Here is a 23,299-nt window from a genome sequence, read left to right as displayed (position 1 = left end):
AAACATATCACCAATATGAGGACAAATGAAGGATTATCAGTATGGATACCACAGAAATTAAAATCCAATCTATCTCACAAGTTTATAACCTTAGATGAAATAGAACAATTCCTAGAAAGACACAAACTACCAAAACTCACTCAAGAATAAACTAAATAGTTTTATTTCAATTAAAGACATCATATGCATAGTATAAAACCTCCAAAAAAGAAAATGCTAAGCCTGTATAATTTCATTTATGAATTCTACCAGAAAATTAAAGAAGAAATAGCATCAATTCTGCATTATTTCTTCCAGAAAGTAGAAGTGAGAAAATTTTCCAATTCATTTTGTGAAACCATCATTACCCTAATACAAAAATGGAGAAATTTATAAGAAACCAATACCCCTCAAGAACACAGACACACAAATTCTTAACAAAATATTCATAATAGAACCCAAGAATATATGGGAGGAATAATACACCATGAACAAGTGGGGTTTATTCCATGAATGTAAAGCTAGTTTAATATTTGAAAATTAATATTACCCACAATGTTAATAATATCAAGAAGAAAAACCACATGTTCATACCAATTATTGCAGAAAAAGCACTTGACAGCATTCAACATCCATTTGTGATTTTTTCAAAAAACTGCTAACCAAGAAAAGAAAGGAAACACTTCAACCTGATAAGTGGCATCCACTTATATAGTCTACAGCAAACATAATGATGAAAGAGTGAATGTTTTCCCCCTAAGATCGAAAGCAGGGCAAGGATGTTCACTCTTACTATACATCCAATTTATTTAGACTGGAAAAGAAAAAAACACTTAAAGCAGCTCTCTTCTCACTCTTCTGACTAGCATGTTTACTGAGCTAAATATATTCTCCTGCTCCATTCCTCCTTAATGAAGTACTGTTAAATGAGTACTTGTTGCAAAAATAGACAATTCAAAATAACAAAGTTGTGCTCAAACACTACAAATTACTATTCACAAAACATGTCCTGTTGGTTCATTCCTACTTATCTCTCAATCAGCTCCCACTGCTGATGGCAGCTTTCTTCCTTCCCCACCCTACCTTCACTCTTTCAATAAATCCTTATTTATTCTTCAAGCTCTGACTTTGCCTATCAAGGGTATTTCCTTCAAAAAAAGAAAGAATTCATTCTTTCTTTTTAACTTGGATCTCATGGTGCCTTCAACATATTTTATTTGTAACAAATCACACTAGACAGCAATTAATAGTACCAGTGTGGCTTTTGTTTTCCATGAAGTGCCCATGTTATTGGCAAGAACATACTGCTTACTCACAGCTGTGGAAAAACTTGCTCTTGACTATGATTTCCAAATCTAAGCAAGTCAAGAATAAACTTGTGCATGAGAGTTCAGGAAATTAGTAGGAAGGCTCTTGGAAATCATGCAAACATTTTCTGACATCTTTGATATTACTTCCTTGGGTCAGCATTCAGAAGGTCACTCAGTTTAAACCAGATATCTAAAGTATATTCTTACTTGTGATTCTTGTCTTAAAAATAGTCTACAGTGTCCTGTCAAACCGTCAAGGATTATGAGGATGAAGATATAAAAAATGAAGAAAATAGAGCCCTGACACTGCCTCCCAAGTTAAGGAATACCCCACTTGTTCTGAAAGAACTTACAAAGGTAACATCATTCAATAATCAACATTGCCCTGAACTGTAGCCCACAATTCCTGGCAAGAATTTATTGGTAGTACAACTAACTATTGGAGTTCTATGGGACCTGTGTATATCTGGTAAAATAGAAGGCTGAGAGTGGAAGGGTGAAACAGTCACAGGTACCAGTCTACAGGAGTTTCAGGTTATGGTTGTAGTTGGCCCATAATCAGTGCTCCAGTACACTGTGCGGTTTTTTTTTTCTTATTTCCTCAGGTTTATTATAAGTGTCCAGTTGTAAAGGCTGTAAGACATATCTCCCTTGTAGTCCAGAAATCTGAGTGCTTTGGATTACTTGGATTAAATGGAGCTGGGAAAACCACTACATTCAAAATATTGACTGGAGAGGATACCACAACATCAGGAGCTGTGTTGATTGATGGCTTTAACATTACCAAAAATATCAGAAAGGTATTTCTCTTACTAATCACTGAGTTGGTACCCTAAAGGAGAAGGCAACTGGGCAAGTGGGTGGGGGACATGAAAGGGAAGCTGGAAGCACTAATATATATATTCTTTCCTCAAAAGTAACAGAATCCAGGGACAGCAATAGTCATGATAACATATTGAGTTTGGGAAAAGGCAAATATTCTTTCTGTTTGAAACAAAGTCTGAGTATCTTTAATGGGCCAAACTAGAAACAGGAAGAGCAGTTATTTCACTTAAACTGCTATGACACAGTTAAGAGTTTGGTATGAAACAATTATTAGAGAAAGTAGTTGTGAATGATATTAAGAAAGTCAAATTGAAGAGAAAGACATGTATTGTATGACCTCATTGATATGAGGAATTCTTAATCTCAGGAAACAAACTGAGGGTTGCTGGAGTGGTGGGGGTGGGAGGGATGGGCAGCTGGGGTGATAGGACATTGGGGAGGGTATGTGCTACGGTGAGCGCTGTGAATTGTGCAAGACTGTTGAATCACAGATCTGTACCTCTGAAACAAATAATACGTTATATGTTAAGAAGAAGAAGATGATGATGATGATGATGATAGCAGGAGGGGAAGAATGAAGGGGGGAAATTGGAGGGGGAGATGAACCATGAGAGACAATGGACTCTGAAAAACAAACTAAAGGTTCTAAAGGGGAGGGGGTGGGAGGATGTGTTGGCCTGGTTATGGGTATTAGGAGGGCACGTTCTGCATGGAGCACTGGGTGTTATATGCAAATAATGAATCATGGAACACTACATCAAAAACTAATGATGTAATGTATGGTGATTAACATAACATAAAAATAAATAAATAAATAAATAAGAAAGTGAAGAGCAAAAAAAAAAAGAAAGAAAGTTGAATTGACAGGGTTTGGAGTCCATTTGGGTGTGGCTTATAAGGAAAACAGATGATCTTAAGATATGGTCCAGATTTCTATCATGAGCCAGTGAATAGGTGAAAGTTCCACTTACCAATATAGTAACACAGGGATGAGTGTGTTTGAAAGAGGATATGTTGAGTGTAAGATACCTGTGACACATCCAAATGGGAGAACAGCCAACAGGCAGTTGGAATCCATGAATTGATTTAGAGATATAAATTTGGGATTCATCAAAGTACAAGTGAAATTTAAACTGGATAGATAAGATAATCTATTGAGAGTATGTATAATAATGAGAAGAGAGATAGGGGCTGAATCCTGAGGACTATCAACATTTCTAAGACAGAGAGAATAACTGACAAAAAAATGGGGAGGATTAGTGAGATAGGAGGAAAATCTGGATAAAGTTTTATTGCACAATTCACTTGAAGAGAAAATGTCAAAAAGGAAATGAAACAGAAATGTCAGGCAAGATAGACCTGAGTAGTGTACACTGGACATCACTGAAACCTGAAGCAGTGGGTTGACATACAGACAGGTGAGGATGGGGAAATAATGAATGTGGACAAAACATAGAAGAAAGGCAGCTGTCAAACAAAAGAGGAAAAAGAGTGACACCCAGAGTTTTAGGAAATAACAAAGACAGAATCATAATTTCTAATAACTAGTAACTAGGTCATGTTTATATAAATGGGTGGGAAGCAATAAGAAGTTTAAAATATATAGCAACAGGAGCTCTCTGAGAAAAGAGGGTATTCATTCAAATGAACCATAAATCAAAACAATATAAAAAGGTATACAAGTGAGTCTAATTTCCTCTCCTACCCACCTTTCCCTCATCCTTTCCCACAGGAAAAAAAAAAACAACTTTTATCGCAGTACATATACTTTATGCATACTCAATAAAATATAATGATCTATCTTCCATTTTACTACACAAAATGGAACATATTACACACAATCTTCTGGATCTTGCTGAAGTGCTTTCCATATATGTTTATACAAATTATACAAATCCATATATGTTTATACAAGCAATTTTTGCAAATGCCTATTTCCATAAACCAACCACAACAGAGTATATGATCAACTCTTGGATTTTTGCCAGTCTGGTAGATTTTTTTCATCTTTGCTATAGTTTTAATTTTTCTCTTATTATAAGTGAGGTTGCATAACTTTTTATTTTTTTAAGATTTTTATTTATTTTATTTATTTGACAGAGAGAGAGAGAGAGAGTGAGAGAGGGAACACAAGCAGGGGGAGTGGGAGAAGAAGAAGCAGGCTTCCAGCTGAGCAGGGAGCCCTATGCGGGGCTTGATCCCAGGGCCCTGGGATCCTGACCTGAGCCGAAGGCAGACGCTTAATGACTGAGCCACCCAGGGGCCCCTGCATAACATTTTAAAGAAAAATTTTATATAATAAAGGTGTACATCATGATGGCATATATATATATAATAGTTACTTTAGACAAGCTAATCAACACGTCTTCTCCTCACCTAACTTTTTTTTTTAATGTAATGACAGTACCTGAAAGCTACTCTCCTAGCAAATGAATGGATAAAGAAGATGTGGTATATATAAATATATACAATGAAATATTACACAGCTATCCAAAAAAATTAAATCTTGCCATTTGCAACAACGTGGTTGGAACTAGAGGGTATTATGCTAAGAGAAATTAGTCAATCAAAGAAAGACAGTTATCAAATGATCTCACTGATATGTGGAATTTAAGGAACAAAACAGAGGACCATAGGGGAAGAGAGGGAGAAAAACCATAAGAGACTCTTTTTTAATTTTTTTTAAAGATTTTATCTATTTATTTGACAGAGACTCTTAATCATAGGAAACACACTGAGGGTTGCTGGAGGGGAGGGGGATGAAGGGATGGGGTAACTGGGTGATGGACATTAAGGAGGACATGTGATGTAATGAGCATTGGGTATTATATAAGACTGATGAATCATGGACCTGTACCTCTGAAACTAATACATTATATTTTAATTAATTGAATTTAAATTTTAAAAATGTTTTTAAAAAATAAAAAATTAATCAACTTTGCATACCAGCAATAAATCTCATTTGCTCAAAATATATCATCTTTTTGATGTGTTGTTCAACTTGGTTTGCTAGTATTTTATTGAGGATTTTGCATCTATGTTCATCAGAGATATTGGCCTATAGTTTTTTTTTAACTTTTTTTATTGTTATGTTAATCACCATATATTACATAATTTGTTTTGGTGTAGTGTTCCATGATTCATTGTTTGTTCATAACACCCAGTGCTCCATGCAGAATGTGCCCTCTTTAATACCCATCACCAGGCTAACCCATCCCCCTACCCTCCTCCCCTCTAGAAACCTCAGTTTGTTTTCCAGAGTCCATCATCTCTCCTGGTTCATCTCCCCCTCTGACTTACTCCCCTTCATTCTTCCTCTCCTGCTATCTTCTTCTTTTTCTTTTTTCTTAAAATATGTTGCGTTATTTGTTTCAGAAGTACAGATCTGTGATTCAACAGTCTTACACAATTCACAGCCCTCACCGTAGCACATATCTTCCCCAATGTCTATCACCCAGCCACCCCATCCCTCCCACCCCCGACCACTCCAGCAACCCTCAGTTTGTTCCTGAGATTAAGAATTCCTCATATCAGTGAGGTCATATGATACATGTCTTTCTCTGATTGACTTATTTCACTCAGCATAACACCCTCCAGTTCCATCCACGTCGTTGCAAATGGTAAGATCTCATTCCTTTTGATTGGCCTATAGTTTTTTTGTTTGTTTGTTTTGTTTTTCTTTTAGTGTCTTTTTGTGGCTTTGGTCTCAGGGTGAGGCTGGCCTCATAAAATGAGTTTGGAAGTGTTCCTTCCTCTTGAATTTTTTAGAGAAATTTAGGAATGATTATTACTAACTCTTCGAATGTTTGGTAGAATTCAGCCATGAAGCCATCTGGTCCTGGGCTTTTCTTCATTGGGAAGATTTTGATTACTATTTTAATCTCCTTATTTATTAGGTCTCTTTGGGCTTTCAATTTCTTCTTAATTCAGTCTTGGCAAGTGTATTTTTCTAGGAATTTATCTATTTTTCTAGGTTATACAATATGTTCATATATATTTGGTCCTGATAGTCCTTTATAATCATTGTTATATCTGAAATACCCTTTGTAATATCTCTGCTTTCATTTCTGATTTTATTTATGTCTTTTCTCTTTTTTCTTAGTCTTACTAATTTTGTTTGTTTCAAAAGTAACTTTTAGTTTCATTGATTTTTTTCTATTCTTTTTCATTTCTCCAGATCTTTATTATTTTTACTTCTGCTAAACTTAGATTTCACTTCTTCTGGTTCCTTGGAGTATAAAGTTAGGGTGTTTATTTGAGATCTCTTTTCTTTTTAAATACATGTGTTCATTACTTAAATGTTTTTCTTAGTATTGCTTTGCTGTATCCTATAAGTTTTGGTGAGTTGTTTTTAATTTTCCTTAGTCTCAAGATATATCTTAAATTCCTGGGGTGCCTGGGTGGCTCAGTCGTTAAGCGTCTGCCTTCGGCTCGGGTCATGATCCCAGCGCCCTGGGATCGAGCCCCGCATCGGGCTCCCTGCTCCGCGGGAAGCCTGCTTCTCCCTCTCCCACTCCCCCTGCTTGTGTTCCCTCTCTCGCTATGTCTCTCTGTGTCAAATAAATAAAATCTTTTTTTAAAAAAAAGATATATTTTAAATTCCCTTTTCATTTTATCTTTCACCCAGTGATTATTCAAGAGTGTGTTTTTTAGTTTCCACATATTTGTGAATTTTCCTGTTTTGTTGTTGTTACAGATTTCTAGTTTCATTCCACTATGGTCAGAAAAGATACATGGTATGATTTCAATGTTCTCAAATTTATTAAGACTTTTTTGGTGACCTAATATGTGGATCTATCCTGGAGAATGTTCTCTGTGCACATGACAAGAATGTATGTTCTTCTGCTGTTGGGTGGAAAGTTCTGTATGTGTCTGTTAGGTCCATTTGGTCTATAGTGTTGTTCAAGTCTACTGTTTTTTGTTGATTTGCTATATAGAAGTTCTATCCAATATTAAAGGTGGGGTATTGAAATCTCTTACTATTATTCTATTGCTGTTAATTCCTCCTTTGGAACTGTTAATATTAGCTTTATATACTTAGGTATTCTGATGTTGGGTGCATATATATTTACAAATGTTACATATTCCTGTTGATTTGACGCTTTTACCATTATGTAATGACCTTCCATGTCTCTAGAGATAATTTTTGCTTTATTTTTTTAAAGATTTTGTATTTTTTCCTGAAACTATTCTCTTTTTTTATCATATTCAGTTAGCCAACATATAGTACATCATTAGTTTTTGATGTAGTGTTCAATAATTCATTAGTTGCATATAACACCCAGTGCTTTAGCTTTAGAGTTTACTTTGTCTGATTAGTATTACCCTTCCTGCTATATTTTGGTTACCATTTGCATGGAATATCTCTTTCCATCCCTTCACATCCAGCCTATGTGTGTCTTTGAATCTGATATGAGTTTATTGTGGATAACAACAGTTGGATTCTGGTTATTTATGCATTCAGCTACTCTGTGTCTTTTTATTGGGGACTTAGTCCATTTACATTTAAAATGATTATTGATAGAGGATTTACTATTGCCACTTTGTAAACTTATCTGTCAGTTTTGTAGTTATTTTGTCCCTCTTTTTCTCTCTTGCTGTTTTCCCTTATGTTTTGTTGTTGTTGTTGTTTTGTATTGATAGGTTTCCTTTCTCTTTATGTGTATAACTTCTATTGCTATTTTCTTTGTGTTTACCAAGGGGTTTACATAAAATATCTTATGTTTATTTTAAGCTTATAATACCTTGTGACAAATTGCACAAGAACTCTTAAATTTCAGGGTGCCTGGGTGGTTCAGTCAGTTGAGCATCTAATTCTTGGTTTCAGCATGGGTCATGATCTCATGGATTATGAGATGGAGTCCTGTGTGTGGCTCCCCAGTCAACGGGGAGTATGCTTGGAGATTCTCTCCCTCTGACCCTCCCCCCCACATTCTCTCCATATCTCTCTGTCTCACACACACACACATAAATAAATAAATCTTTTTAAAAAAGAACTATTAACTCTTTTTCTTATTTAAATTCAGTTTAATTAACATATAGTGTACTATTAGTTTGAGACATAAAATTTAGTGATTCATCACTTGCTCATTCCATCAAGTGTCCTGCTTAATGCCTATCACCCAGTTACCCCATCTCCCCACCCACCCCCTCCAGCAACCGTTTCCTATAGTTAAGAGCCTCTTATGTTTTGTCTCCCTCTCTACTTTCATCTTTTTTATTTTTCCTTCCCTTCCCCTATGTTCATCCATTTTGTTTCTTAAAGTCCACATATGAGTGAAATCATATCATATTTGTCTTTCTCTGACTGACTTATTTCACTTAGCATAATACCCTCTAGTTCCATCCACGTCATTGCAAATGACAAGAGTTCGTTCTCTTTGATGGCTGAGTAATATTCCATTGTATGTATGTGTGTATCTTCTTTATCCATTCATCTGTCAATGGACATCTGGGCTCTTTCCATCATAGTTATTGTGGACAATGCTGCTATAAACATTGGGGTACATGTGCCCCTTCAAATCACTATGTTTGTATCCTTTAGATAAATACCTAGTAGTGCAATTGCTGGGTCATAGGGTAGCTCTTTTTTTTAACTTTTTTGAGGAAGCTCCATTCTGTTTTCCAGACTGGCTGCACCAGCCTCATTTCCACCAACCATGTAAGACAGTTCCCCTTTTTCCACATCTTTGCCAACATCTGTTGTTTCCTGACTTGTTAATTTTAGCCATCCTGACTGGTGTGAGGTGGTATTTCATTGTAGTTTTGATTTGTATTTCCCTGTTGTGATGTGGAGCATTTTTTCATCTGTCTGTTGGCCATTTGTATGTTTTCTTTGGAAAAATGTCTATTCGTGACTTCTGCTCATTTCTTGACTGGATTTTTTGGGTTTTGGGGTGTTGAGTTTGATAAGTTCTTTATAGATTTTGGGTACTAGCCCTTTATCTGATAAGACATTTGAAAATACCTTCTCCCATTCTGTAGGTTGCCTTTTAGTTTTGTTGATTGTTTCTTTTGCTGTGCAAAAGCTTTATATCTTGATGAGGTGCAAATAGTTCATTTTTGCTTTTGTTTCCCTTGCCTTTGAAGACGTGTCTAGCAAGAACTTGCTGTGGCTGAGGTCAAAGAGGTTGCTGCCTGTGTTCTTCCTCTAGGATTTTGATGGATTCCTGTCTCACATTGAGGTCTTTCATCCATTTTGAGTTTATTTTAGTGTATGTATAAGAAAGTGGTCCAGTTTCATTCTTCTACATGTGGCTGTCCAATTTTCCCAGCAACATTTATTGAAGAGGCTGTCTTTTTTCCATTGGATATTTTTTCCTGCTTTGTCAAAGATTAGTTAACCAGAGAGCTGAGGGTCCATTTCTGGGTTCTCTATTCTGTTCCATTGATCTGTGTGTCTGTTTTTATGCCATTACCATACTGTCTTGATGATTACAGCTTTGTAATAACGCTTGAAGTCCAAAATTGTAATGCCTCCAGCTTTGGTTTTCTTTTTCAACATTCCTTTGGCTATTCTGGGTCTTTTCTGCCTCCATATGAATTTTAGGGTTGTTTGTTCCAGCTCTGTGAAAAATGTTGATGGTATTTTGATAGAAATTGCGTTGAATGTATAGATTGCTTTGGGCAACATAGACATTTTCACAATATTTGTTCTTCCAATCCATGAGCGTGGAATGTCTTTCCTTTTCTTTGTGTTTTCCTCAATTTCTTTCATAAGTGTTCTATAGTTTTCAGAGTACAGATCCTTTACTTCTTTGGTTAGGTTTATTCCTAGGTATCTTATGGTTTTGGTGCTATTGTAAATGGGATCAATTCCTTAATTTCTCTTTCTTCAGTTATGTTGTTAGTGTATAGACATGCACCTAATTTCTGTGCATTGATTTTGTATCCTGACACACTGTGAATTCCTGTATGAGATCTAGCAATTTTTGAGTGGAGTCTTTTGGGTCTTCCACATGGAGTATCATGCCTTCATCGAAGAGTGAGAGTTTGCCTTCTTCTTTGCCAATTTGGATGCCTTTGATAGCTTTTTGTTCTCTGGTTGATGAGGCTAGGACTTCTAGTACTATGTTAAACAAAAGTGGTGAGAGTGGACATCCCTGTTGTGTTCCTGACCTTTTTTTTTTTTTAAAGATTTTATTTATTTATTTGAGAGAGAGAGAATGAGAGATAGAGAGCACAAGAGGGAAGAGGGTCAGAGGGAGAAGCAGACTCCCTGCCGAGCAGGGAGCCCGATGTGGGACTCGATCCCGGGACTCCAGGATCATGACCTGAGCCGAAGGCAGTCGCTTAACCAACTGAGCCACCCAGGCGCCCTGTGTTCCTGACCTTAGGGGAAAATTTCTCAGTGGCAGGAACAAACTTCAGCACAGCTTGCTGGCCAGTATTCCTAGAGGGTAAGACACTGACATCAGCCAGGTTTTCAGTGGTAGCATTGGCAGAGCTGTCAGCAGGAACTTCTCAGGTTCTCTTAAGATTTATGATATAGATGCTATCACTTTTCCTTTTGTAGATGTTCTGCTCCATTTAGAAGTCAAAGTTGGTGCCACATCCTCCTTCTTCATTTGCAGGACATCAAGGGCTCCAGACATTATGATATATGTTTTCCTATATGATATAAGTTTTCCTTTAAATTATGACAGTATCTCCTCTCTGGCTTGCATGGAAAAGCTGGCCATTATTTCTTTGAATATACTTTCTGCCCCTTCTCTGTCTCTCTCTGTTTTCTGGGACTCCCATAGTGCAAATATTGGTACACTTGGTGGTATCTAATAAATCCCTTAAATTATCATCCCTCTTTTTCATTCTTTTTTCTTCTCTGGATGATTCCCACTGGCTTGTCTTTGAGTTCACTGATCCTTTCTTGTACATCATTTGGTCTGATGTTGATCCCTGCTGTTGAATTTTCAGTTCAGTTATCAGATTCTTCACCTCTGTGGTTTATGTTTATATTTTTAATATTTTATCTCTTTGTTGAAATTCTCACTTTGTTCATGTACTGCTCTCCTGACCTCAGTGAGCATCTTTATGACCATTATTTTGAATTCTCTGTCAGGTAAATCATTTATCTCCATCCCAGTATGGTCAGTTTCTGGAGATTTATCTTGTTCCTTTTTTGTCCTTTTATTTCTTGTTCTTCATTTTCCTTGGCTCTTTGAATTGTTTTCTACACATTACATAAAACAGTTATCTCTCCTAGTCTCAACAGACTGGGCTTGTGGAAGCTAGTAGGAGATAACCCTTGCCAATCAGGCCAGCTAGAGATATGGGTGCCTTTCCAACCTTTGTCCTTGTCCAAACTGCCGTCTTTGTTCTTAGTGGCTCCTGGGAGATTAGGTTATGCCAAGTGTCATCAGTGCTCTGAAGGCAGGGGAAAGGTGCACACCCCTATTCAGGCTTTTGGAGTACTACAAAGTGCCTGCCCCATCCGCTCCTCGATGCAAGATAATTAGAATCCTAACCTTCAGGCAGCAACTGGGAAAGTTGGAATGTTAGATACACAGTCTAGCTCCTTTTAGGGAGAAACAAATAACTGGGTGCTTTTGCCTGCTCTCTCTGTCCCTAGCCAGGGGGAATAGCTGCTGGGAGTGCTTGTGTGCCTATTTAAAGCCACCTCTTTGTTCTCTGTGGTCCTGGGGGACTAGCAAATGCTCCCAGAGCTAGGCGACTTAGAAGCCAGTTCTGCAGGTGGCAGCTGTAAAAGTTGGGGTGCTAGATATGTGGACAAACTCCTTTCACAGAGAAGCTAGAAACTTGATTTTATCATTAGAGGAAGCCATAGAGAGAAGGCACAGGAAATGCCTGCATGCTCATTCAGGCTCCTGAAAGACTACTAATTACCTGTCCTCCAAGCTCCCAAATGCAGACTAAGTGGAGGCACAACTCTCAGGCAGCAGTTGGGAAATTTTCAGTCTAACCCATTAGAGGGAGACTATGGGAACAGGGTGTTTTTCCCCTTTCCCTCTGCACTGAGCCTGAGTGTATAGCCACAGCAAATGATTACATGCTTATTTAAAATCACCTCCTTGACTCTTAATTATAGAGAACAATCTGATGGTTACCAAAGGGGAGTTGGGGGTGGGGAAGTGGTTCAAATAGGTGATGGAGATTAAGGTGTACCCTTGTCCTGATGAGCACCGGGTGATATATGGAACTATTGAATTACTATACTGTACACCTGAAACTAATATAACACTGTATTTTAACTGGAATTAAAATAAAAACTAAAATAAAATAAATTTTAAAAATAAGATAAAAAACATCTCTGCTTTCTGTGGTCCTGGAGACAAATAAATGTCAAGCCATGCCAGCTCTCAGAGCTGGGTAATTTGGGATCCAGTCCCTTAGGTGGCAGGCATAGAAGTTGAGGAATTAGATACGTGGCCCTGGGCGCCTACCTAGCTCAGGTGGTGGAGCGTGTGACTCTTCTCTCTAAGTTGTGAGTTTAAGCCCCACATTGGGTGGACAGATTACCCAAAAGTAAACTTAAAACAAACAAAAATGTTTACTTCTTATAGGGTGACTTCCAACTTAGCAACCGCACTTACTAAGGTCACAATGACTTCCCCTCTGTCTTAGTTGGCTAACTTCCCTCCATTCTTCAGGTTTTAGTTAAAAAAAAAAAAAAGATGTGTGACCCAAAGCTTTCACTCCTCAGGGAGAAGCTAGAAGTTGGGATTCCCTCCTAACTGTAGGATTTATGGAACGAGTGTGTCTCAGTTTTCCCTACCCATTTTGATGTGGGTATTTTCTGTCACCCAATATGTAGGAGTGTCTTAATTTTTTTCTGTATTTCTCTCAGAAGTATTTGAACCATCTGCATCTGTTTATTTGGTGCATCCATGGAGAGGGAAAGTGAGGAGCTTCCTGTTCCACCATCTTGTTGACATCATCCCAGCTTCTTATATGTTTAAAAGTCTTTTGCATTTCCTTTCCTATGAATAGTCTATTTACATCCTTTATACATCTTTAAATTATTGACATTTTTCTTTATTTCTTTGAGTTCTTCATATATTATCATTGTCTGCAATATGAGTTTCAAATATATTTTGTGATTGCTTCTTGACTTGGCTCATACTGTTTTTGTCCTGCAAAAATGTTTAGTTAAGTAAATATATCACTCTTTCTCTCTTATAGCCACTTGATTCCAAGTCATTGTTGGAGTAAAACTCATTAGCCAAAGATCACTAGAAACACACCTGTAAGGGCACCTGGGTGGCTCAGTCGGTTAAGCATCTGCCTTCGGCTCAGGTCATGATCCCAGGGTCCTGGGGTAGAGCCCCAAGTTGGGCTCCCTGCTCAGTAGGGGGTCTGTTTCTCCCTTTCTCTCTCCCTCAGCCTCTCCCCCTGCTCATGCTCACTCTCTTGCTCTCTCAAATAAATAAAATCTTAAAAAAAAACTTACCTGTGACTGTTGAATCACAGATCTGTACTTCTGAAACAAATAACGCAACATATTTTAAGAAAAAAGAAAAAGAAGAAGATAACAGGAGAGGAAGAATGAAGGGGAGTAAGTCAGAGGGGGAGACGAACCAGGAGAGATGATGGACTCTGAAAAACAAACTGAGGTTTCTGGAGGGGAGGAGGGTGGGGGGATGGGTTAGCCTGGTGATGGGTATTGAGGAGGGCACATTCTGCGTGGAGCACTGGGTGTTATGAACAAACAATGAATCATGGAACAGTACACCAAAACAAATTATGTAATATATGGTGATTAACATAACAATAAAAAATTAAAAAAAAAACTTACCTGTAGTCAAAAATATTGTTTATTTACCTAACTGCAGCAAAGGGAAATGAATAACAGAGGAACCAGAGGGGTCTCAGTAAGAGGATTTGGTTTTGTGCTGGGAATTAGAAAGAATCAGAGATTGGAAGCTGTCAAGAAGTATGGGAAATTTAGTGATTATTGGTATTTCCAGCCAGAGGCAGAAAGATTAAAGCAAGGTTAGAGATGTCATTAGAAAAATAAAAGCAGCAATCACGTATGTTAGAGGAGAGAGTTGCTTAGTTATTTTTGTGATTGGAGAATATCCTTGTTTCTGTCTCATTCCAGACAAAGTAATGGAGTGGTCATATTTCAATCTTGTTCCACCACAGTTAAGGAGGTGCCTTGTTTAATTATGGTTCCTCATCTATAAGAATTGTTTATGTCTTGCCTAGGATACCATATGTGTCCAAGATAGATTTCCTGTTAGATGAATCATGTTAAGAAAGTAACCATTTATTTTCATTTTTCAGTGCTTTTGAGTATTAAATTATGTCAAATACATTTTCACCATCTACGAAGAAAGTTATACTATTTTTTCCTTGTATCTGTTAATAGGATAAACTTATGTATATTTTGTGATATTAATCCATCATTGCACCCTGAAATAAATTCCAGTTGTTCCTAAGACATTATGTTTCAGGAGGCTGCTGAATTTCTATAGTTATTTTTTTAGGAGTTTACATCAGTATTCAGAAGTGAGATCAGACTTTTATATCCAGCAAAACTATCCTTTAAAAGTAAAGGTAGTTTTGGGGGAACTGGGTGGCTCAGTCATTTGGTCCAACTCTTGATTTCAGCTCAGGTCATGATCTTAGGGTCGTGAGATTGAGCCCCATGTTGGGCTCTGCACTGAGCATGAAGCCTGCTTCGAATCCTCTTTCTCTCCCTCTCCTAAAATAAAAAGAAAAAATAAATTCACACACTAAATAAATAAATAAATAAATAAATAAATTCACATATAAAAGTGATGATTTTCAGAATAAGAGAATTCAATGTTATAGTAAAAGGGCAAAGATGGACAGTGGGATAAAAGTAAAGAAAGAAAAGTTAAACTATATCCTCCTTACAATGGGCATATTTTATTTATTTTTTTAATAATTTTTTATTGTTATTTTAATCACCATACATTACATCATTAGTTTTTGATGTAGTGTTCTATGATTCATTGTTTGTGCATAACATCCAGTGCTCCACGCAGAATGTGCCCTCTTTAATACCCAACACCAGGCTAGCCCATCCCCCCACCCCCTCCCCTCTAGAACCCTCAGTTTGTTTTTCAGAGTCCATCGTCTCTCATGGTTCGTCTCCCCCTCCGACTTATTCCCCTTCATTCTTCCCCTCCTGCGATCTTCTTCTTCTTTTTTTTCTTAACATATATTGCATTATTTGTTTCAGAAGTACAGATCCGTGATTCATCAGTCCTGTACAATTCACAGTGCTCACCATAGCACATACCCTCCCCAATGTCTATCACCCAGCCACCCCATCCCTCCCACCCCCAACCACTCCAGCAACCCTCAGTTTGTTTCCTGAGATTAAGAATTGCTCATATCAGTGATGTCATATGATACATGTCTTTCTCTGATTGACTTATTTTGCTCAGCATAACACCCTCCAGTTCCATCCACGTTGTTGCAAATGGCAAGATCTCATTCCTTTTGATGGCTGCATAATATTCCATTGTGTATATATACCACTTCTTCTTTATCCATTCCTCTGTCGAGGGACATCTTGGCTCTTTCCACAGTTTGGCTATTGTGGACATTGCTGCTATAAACATGGGGGTGCACGTATCCCTTCAGATCCCTACATTTGTATCTTTGGCGTAAATACCCAGTAGTGCAATGGCTGGATCGTATGGTAGCTCTATTTTCAACTGTTTGAGGAACCTCCATACTGTTTTCCAGAGTGGTGGCACCAGCGTGCATTCCCACCAACAGTTTAGGAGGGTTCCCTTTCTCCATATCCCCGCCAACATCTGTCGTTTCCTGGCTTGTTAATTTTAGCCATTCTGACGGATGTGAGGTGGTATCTCATGGAGGTTTTGATTTGGATTTCCCTGATGCCGAGCGATGTTGAGCACTTTTCATGTGTCTCTTGGCCATTTGGATGTCTTCTTTGGAAAAATGTCTGTTCATGTCATCTGCCCATTTCTTGATTGGATTATGTGTTCTTTGGGTGTTGAGTTTGATAAGTTCTTTATAGATTTTGGATACTAGCCCTTTATCTGATATGTCATTTGCAAATATTTTCTCCCATTCTGTCAGTTGTCTTTTGGTTTTGTGGACTGTTTCTTTTGCTGTGCAAAAGCTTTTTATCTTGATGAAATCCCAATAGTTCATTTTTGCCCTGGCTTCCCTTGCCTTTGGCGATGTTTCTAGGAAGAAGTTGCTGCGGCTGAGGTCGAAGAGGTTGCTGCCTGTGTTCTCCTTTAGGATTTTGATGGACTCCTGTCTCACGTTTAGGTCTTTCAACCATTTGGAGTCTATTTTTGTGTGTGGTGTAAGGAAATGGTCCAGTTTCATTCCTCTGCATGTGGCTGTCCAATTTTTCCAACACCATTTGTTGAAGAGACTGTCTTTTTGCCATTGGACATTCTTTCCTGCTTTGTCAAAGATGAGTTGACCATAGAGTTGAGGGTCCATTTCTGGGCTCTCAATTCTGTTCCATCGATCTATGTGTCTGTTTTTGTGCCAGTACCATACTGTCTTGATGATGACAGCTTTGTAATAGAGCTGGAAGTCCGGAATTGTGATGCCGCCAGCTTTGCTTTTCTTTTTCAATATTCTTCTGGCTATTCGGGGTCTCTTCTGGTTCCATACAAATTTTAGGATTATTTGTTCCATTTCTTTGAAAAAGGTGGATGGTATTTTGATGGGGATTGCATTGAATGTGTAGATTGCTCTAGGTATCACTGATATCTTCACAATGTTTGTTCTTCCAATCCATGAGCATGGAACGTTTTTCCATTTCTTTGTGTCTTCCTCAATTTCTTTCATGAGTATTTTATAGTTTTCTGAGTACAGATCTTTTGCCTCTTTGATTAAATTTATTCCTAGGTATCTTATGGTTTTGGGTGCAATTGTAAATGGGATCGACTCCTTGATTTGTCTCTCTTCTGTCTTGTTGTTGGTGTATAGGAATGCCACTGATTTCTGTGCATTGATTTTATAGCCTGCTACTTTCCTGAATTCCTGAATGAGTTCTAGCAGTTTTGGGGTGGAGTCTTTTGGGTTTTCCACATACAGTATCATATCATCTGCAAAGAGTGAGAGTTTGACTTCCTCTTTGCCGATTTGGATGCCTTTGATTTCTTTTTGTTGTCTGATTGCTGTGGCTAGGACTTCTAATACTATGTTGAATAGCAGTGGTGAGAGTGGACATCCCTGCCGCGTTCCTGACCTTAGGGGAAAAGCTCTCAGCTTTTCCCCATTGAGAATGATATTCGCTGTAGGTTTTTCATAGATGGCTTTGGTGATATTGAGGTATGTACCCTCTATCCCTATTGTCTGAAGAGTTTTGATCAAGAAAGGATGCTGTACGTTGTCAAATGCTTTTTTTGCATCTATTGGGAGGATCATATGATTCTTCTTCTTTCTTTTGTTAATGTATTGTATCACGTTGATTGATTTGCAGGTGTTGAACCAGCCTTGAAGCCCAGGGATAAATCCCACTTGGTCATGGTGAATAATTCTTTTAATGTACTGTTGGATCTTATTGGCTAGTATTTTGGTGAGAATCTTTGCATCCATGTTCATCAAGGATATTGGTCTGTAATTCTCCTTTTTGATGGGGTCTTTGTCTGGTTTGGGGATCAAGGTCATGGTGGCCTCATAAAATGTGTTTGGAACTTTTCCTTCCATTTCTATTTTTTGGAACAGTTTCAGGCGAATAGGTATTAATTCTTCTTTAAATGTCTGATAGAATTCCCCTGGGAAGCCATCTGGCCCTGGGCTTTTGTTTCTTGGGAGATTTTTGATGACTGCTTCATTTTCCTTCGTGGTTATAGGTCTGTTCAGGTTTTCTATTTCTTCCTGGTTCAATTTTGGTAGTTGATACATCTCTAGGAATGCACCCATTTCTTCCAGGTTATCTAATTTGCTGGCATAGAGTTGCTCATAATATGTTCTTATATTTGTTTGTTTTTCTTTGGTGTTGGTTGTGATCTCTCCTCTTTCATTCATGATTTTGTTGATTTGGGTCATTTCTCTTTTCTTTTTGATCAGTCTGGCCAGGGGTTTATCAGTCTTGTTAATTCTTTCCAAGAACCAGCTCCTAGTTTCGTTGATCTGTTCTACTGTTCTTTTGGTTTCTAGTTCATTGATTTCTGCTCTGATCTTTATGATTTCTCTTCTCCTGCTGGGTTTAGGCTTTCTTTGCTGTTCTTTCTCCAGCTCCTTTAGGTGTAGGGTTAGGTTGTGTATTTGAGACCTTTCTTGTTTCTTGAGAAAGGCTTGTATTGCCACATACTTTACTCTCAGGACTGCCTTTGCTGTATCCCAAAGATTTTGAACAGTTGTGTTTTCATTTTCATTGGTTTCCATGAATTTTTTAAATTCTTCTTTAATTTCCTGGTTGACCCATTCATTCTTTAGTAGGATGCTCTTTAGCCTCCATGTATTTGAGTTCTTTCTGACTTTCCTCTTGTGACTGAGATCTAGTTTCAAAGCATTAGCGTCTGAAAATATGCAGGGAATAATCCCAATCTTTTGGTACCGGTTGAGACGTGATTTGTGACCTAGGATGTGATCAATTCTGGAGAATGTTCCATGGGCACTAGAGAAGAATGTGTATTCCGTTGCTTTGGGATGGAATGTTCTGAATATGTCTGTAAAGTCCATTTGGTCCAGTGTTTCATTTAAAGTCTTTATTTCCTTGTTGATCTTTTGCTTAGATGATCTGTCCATTTCAGTTAGGGGGGTGTTAAAGTCCCCCACTATTATTGTATTGTTGTCAATGTGTTTCTTTGCTTTTGTTATTAATTGCCTTATATAATTGGCTGCTCCCACGTTAGGGGCATAGATATTTACAATTGTTAGATCTTCTTGTTGGATAGACCCTTTAAGTAGGATATAGTGTCCTTTTTCATCTCTTATTACAGTCTTTGTTTTAAAATCTAATTTGTATGATATAAGGATTGCCACCCCAGCTTTCTTTTGGTGTCCATTAGCATGGTAAATGGTTTACCACCCCCTCACTTTCAATCTGGGGGTGTCTTTGGGTCTAAAATGAGTCTTCTGCTGACAGCATATTGATGGGTCTTGTTTTTTAATCCAATCTGATAGCCTATGTCCTTGATTGGGGCATTTAGCCCATTTACATTCAGGGTAACTATTGAAAGGTATGAATTTAGTGCCATTGTATTGCCTGTAAGGTGACTGTTACTGTATATTGTCTGTGTTCCTTTCTGATCTATGCTGCTTTTAGGCTCTCTTTTTGCTTAGAGGACCCCTTTCAATATTTCTTGGAGGGCTGGTTTCGTGTTTGCAAATTCCTTTAGTTTTTGTTTGTTCTGGAAGCTTTTTATCTCTCCTTCTATTTTCAATGACAGCCTAGCTGGATATAGTATTCTTGGCTGCATATTTTTCTCGTGTAGTGCTCTGAAGATATCATGCCAGTCCTTTCTGGCCTGCCAGGTCTCTGTGGATAGGTCTGTTGCCAATCTAATGTTTCTACCATTGTAGGTTACATATCTCTTCTCCTGAGCTGCTTTCAAGATTTTCTCTTTGTCTCTGAGACTCATAAGTTTTACTATTAGATGTAGGGGTGTTGACCTATTTTTATTGATTTTGAGAGGGGTTCTCTGTGCCTCCTGGATTTTGATGCCTGTTTCCTTCCCCACATTAGGGAAGTTCTCTGCTATAATTTGCTCCAATATTCCTTCTGCCCCTCTCTCTCTTTCTTCTCCATCTGGGATCCCAATTATTCTAATGTTGTTTCGTCTTATCGTATCGTTTATCTCTCGAATTCTGTCCTCGTGATCCTGTAGTTGTTTCTCTCTCTTTTTCTCAGCCTCTTTATTTTCCATCATTTGGTCTTCTATATAGCTGATTCTCTCTTCTGCCTCATTTATCCTAGCAGTTAGTGCCCCCATTTTTGATTGCACCTCATCAATAGCCTTTTTGATTTTGACTTGGTTAGATTTTAGTTCTTTTATTTCTCCAGAAAGGGTTTCTATAATAACTTCCACACTTTTTTCAACCCCAGCTAGTATCTTTAAAGTCATGATTCTGAACTCTAAGTCCGACATCGTACTAATGTCAGTATTGAGTAGGTCCCTGGCAGACGGTACTACCTCTTGTTCTTTTTGCTGAGGTGATTTTTTTTCGTCCTGTCATTTTGTCCAGAGGAGAACAGAGGAATGAGGGAACAGAATGCTAACAGGTTAACAACGTCTCCAGCAAATATACTCTAAAGAAATCAGAAAAGACCTGAAACCAGGGGACAAGAAAGGGAAAAAAAGGAGAGAAAAAAAGGAAAAAGAAAAAGATAAAAACAAACAAAAACAGAACAAAAGAAACAGAATATGATCAAATATGATCAGGCTAGTGCATAGATCAGTGCCACACACTAGCTTTTGGGCATATTTTGGTCTGTTAGAAGAAAGTGCCTGCTGTCCTGAGAGGAAAGTATATAGCAATACAAGCCTTTCTCAAGAAACAAGAAAGGTCTCAAATACACAACCTAACCCTACACCTAAAGGAGCTGGAGAAAGAACAGCAAAGAAAGCCTAAACCCAGCAGGAGAAGAGAAATCATAAAGATCAGAGCAGAAATCAACGAACTAGAAACCAAAAGAACAGTAGAACAGATCAACGAAACTAGGAGCTGGTTCTTTGAAAGAATTAACAAGATTGATAAACCCCTGGCCAGACTGATCAAAAAGAAAAGAGAAATGACCCAAATCAACAAAATCATGAATGAAAGAGGAGAGATCACAACCAACACCAAAGAAATACAAACAATTATAAGAACATATTATGAGCAACTCTATGCCAGCAAATTAGATAACCTGGAAGAAATGGGTGCATTCCTAGAGATGTATCAACTACCAAAATTGAACCAGGAAGAAATAGAAAACCTGAACAGACCTATAACCACTAAGGAAATTGAAACAGTCATCAAAAATCTCCCAAGAAACAAAAGCCCAGGGCCAGATGGCTTCCCAGGGGAATTCTATCAGACATTTCAAGAAGAATTAATACCTATTCTCCTGAAACTGTTCCAAAAAATAGAAATGGAAGGGAAACTTCCAAACTCATTTTATGAGGCCAGCATTACCTTGATCCCAAAACCAGACAAAGACCCCATCAAAAAAGAGAATTACAGACCAATATCCTTGATGAACATGGATGCAAAAATTCTCACCAAAATACTAGCCAATAGGATCCAACAGTACATTAAAAGGATTATTCACCACGACCAAGTGGGATTTATCCCTGGGCTTCAAGGCTGGTTCAACATCCGCAAATCAATCAACGTGATACAATACATTAACAAAAGAAAGAACAAGAATCATATGATCCTCTCAATAGATGCAGAAAAAGCATTTGACAAAGTACAACATCCTTTCTTGATCAAAACTCTTCAGAGTATAGGGATAGAGGGTACATACCTCAATATCATAAAAGCCATCTACGAAAAACCTACAGCGAATATCATTCTCAATGGGGAAAGGCTGAGAGCTATTCCCCTAAGGTCAGGAACGCGGCAGGGATGTCCACTCTCACCACTGCTATTCAACATAGTATTAGAAGTCCTAGCCACAGCAATCAGACAACAAAAAGAAATCAAAGGCATCCAAATCGGCAAAGAGGAAGTCAAACTCTCACTCTTTGCAGATGATATGATACTGTATGTGGAAAACCCAAAAGACTCCACCCCAAAACTGCTAGAACTCATACAGGAATTCAGTAAAGTAGCAGGATATAAAATCAATGCACAGAAATCAGTGGCATTCCTATACACCAACAACAAGACAGAAGAGAGACAAATCAAGGAGTCGATCCCATTTACAATTGCACCCAAAACCATTAGATACCTAGGAATAAATCTAACCAAAGAGGCAAAGGATCTGTACTCAGAAAACTATAAAATACTCAGGAAAGAAATTGAAGAAGACACAAAGAAATGGAAAAACGTTCCATGCTCATGGATTGGGAGAATCAACATTGTGAAGATGTCAATGCTACCTAGAGCAATCTACACATTCAATGCAATCCCCATCAAAATACCATCCACTTTTTTCAAAGAAATGGAACAAATAATCCTAAAATTTGTATGGAACCAGAAGAGACCCAGAATAGCCAGAGGAATACTGAAAAAGAAAAGCAAAGCTGGCGGCATCACAATTCCGGACTTCCAGCTCTATTACAAAGCTGTCATCATCAAGACAGTATGGTACTGGCACAAAAACAGACACATAGATCAATGGAACAGAATTGAGAGCCCAGAAATGGACCCTCAACTCTATGGTCAACTTATTTTTGACAAAGCAGGAAAGAATGTCCAATGGCAAAAAGACAGTCTCTTCAACAAATGGTGTTGGGAAAATTGGACAGCCACATGCAGAAGAATGAAACTGGACCATTTCCTTACACCACACACAAAAATAGACTCCAAATGGTTGAAAGACCTAAACGTGAGACAGGAGTCCATCCAAATCCTAAAGGAGAACACAGGTAGCAACCTTTTCGACCTTAGCCGCAGCAACTTCTTCCTAGAAACATCGCCAAAGGCACGGGAAGCCAGGGCAAAAATGAACTATTGGGATTTCATCAAGATAAAAAGCTTCTGCACAGCAAAAGAAACAGTCCACAAAACCAAAAGACAACCGACAGAATGGGAGAAAATATTTGCAAATGACATATCAGATAAAGGGCTAGTATCCAAAATCTATAAAGAACTTATCAAACTCAACACCCAAAGAACAAATAATCCAATCAAGAAATGGGCAGAAGACATGAACAGACATTTCTCCAAGGAAGATATCCAAATGGCCAACAGGCACATGAAAAAGTGCTCAACATCGCTTGGCATCAGGGAAATCCAAATCAAAACCTCAATGAGATACCACCTCACACCCGTCAGAATGGCTAAAATTAACAAGTCAGGGAACGACAGATGTTGGCGGGGATGTGGAGAAAGGGGAACCCTCCTCCACTGTTGGTGGGAATGCAAGCTGGTGCAACCCCTCTGGAAAACAGTATGGAGGTTCCTCAAACAGTTGAAATTAGAGCTACCGTTCGATCCAGCAATTGCACAACTGGGTATTTACCACAAAGATACAAATGTAGGGACCCGAAGGGGTACGTGTACCCCAATGTTTATAGCAGCAATGGCCACAATAGCCAAACTGTGGAAAGAGCCAAGATGCCCATCGACAGACGAATGGATAAAGAAGATGTGGTATA

The 23,299-nt window shown here is 38.1% G+C and overlaps 1 protein-coding gene across 1 annotated transcript in view; it reads left to right on the top strand.

Annotated features, from left to right (window-relative positions):
- Nucleotides 1-23,299, top strand: part of LOC113932540 (ATP-binding cassette sub-family A member 3-like) — a 256,540-nt gene that overhangs the window by 186,876 nt on the left and 46,365 nt on the right. The window contains 2 exon segments of the mRNA XM_035722222.1: nt 1,521-1,646; nt 1,895-2,089. Coding sequence (XP_035578115.1) covers nt 1,521-1,646; nt 1,895-2,089 — 321 coding nt within the window.

This window comes from Zalophus californianus, chromosome 10, assembly GCF_009762305.2.
Source record: "Zalophus californianus isolate mZalCal1 chromosome 10, mZalCal1.pri.v2, whole genome shotgun sequence".
Taxonomy (NCBI): domain Eukaryota; kingdom Metazoa; phylum Chordata; class Mammalia; order Carnivora; family Otariidae; genus Zalophus; species Zalophus californianus.
Note: the sequence above shows the minus strand (reverse complement) of the source record. Positions and strands in the feature narration are given on the sequence as shown.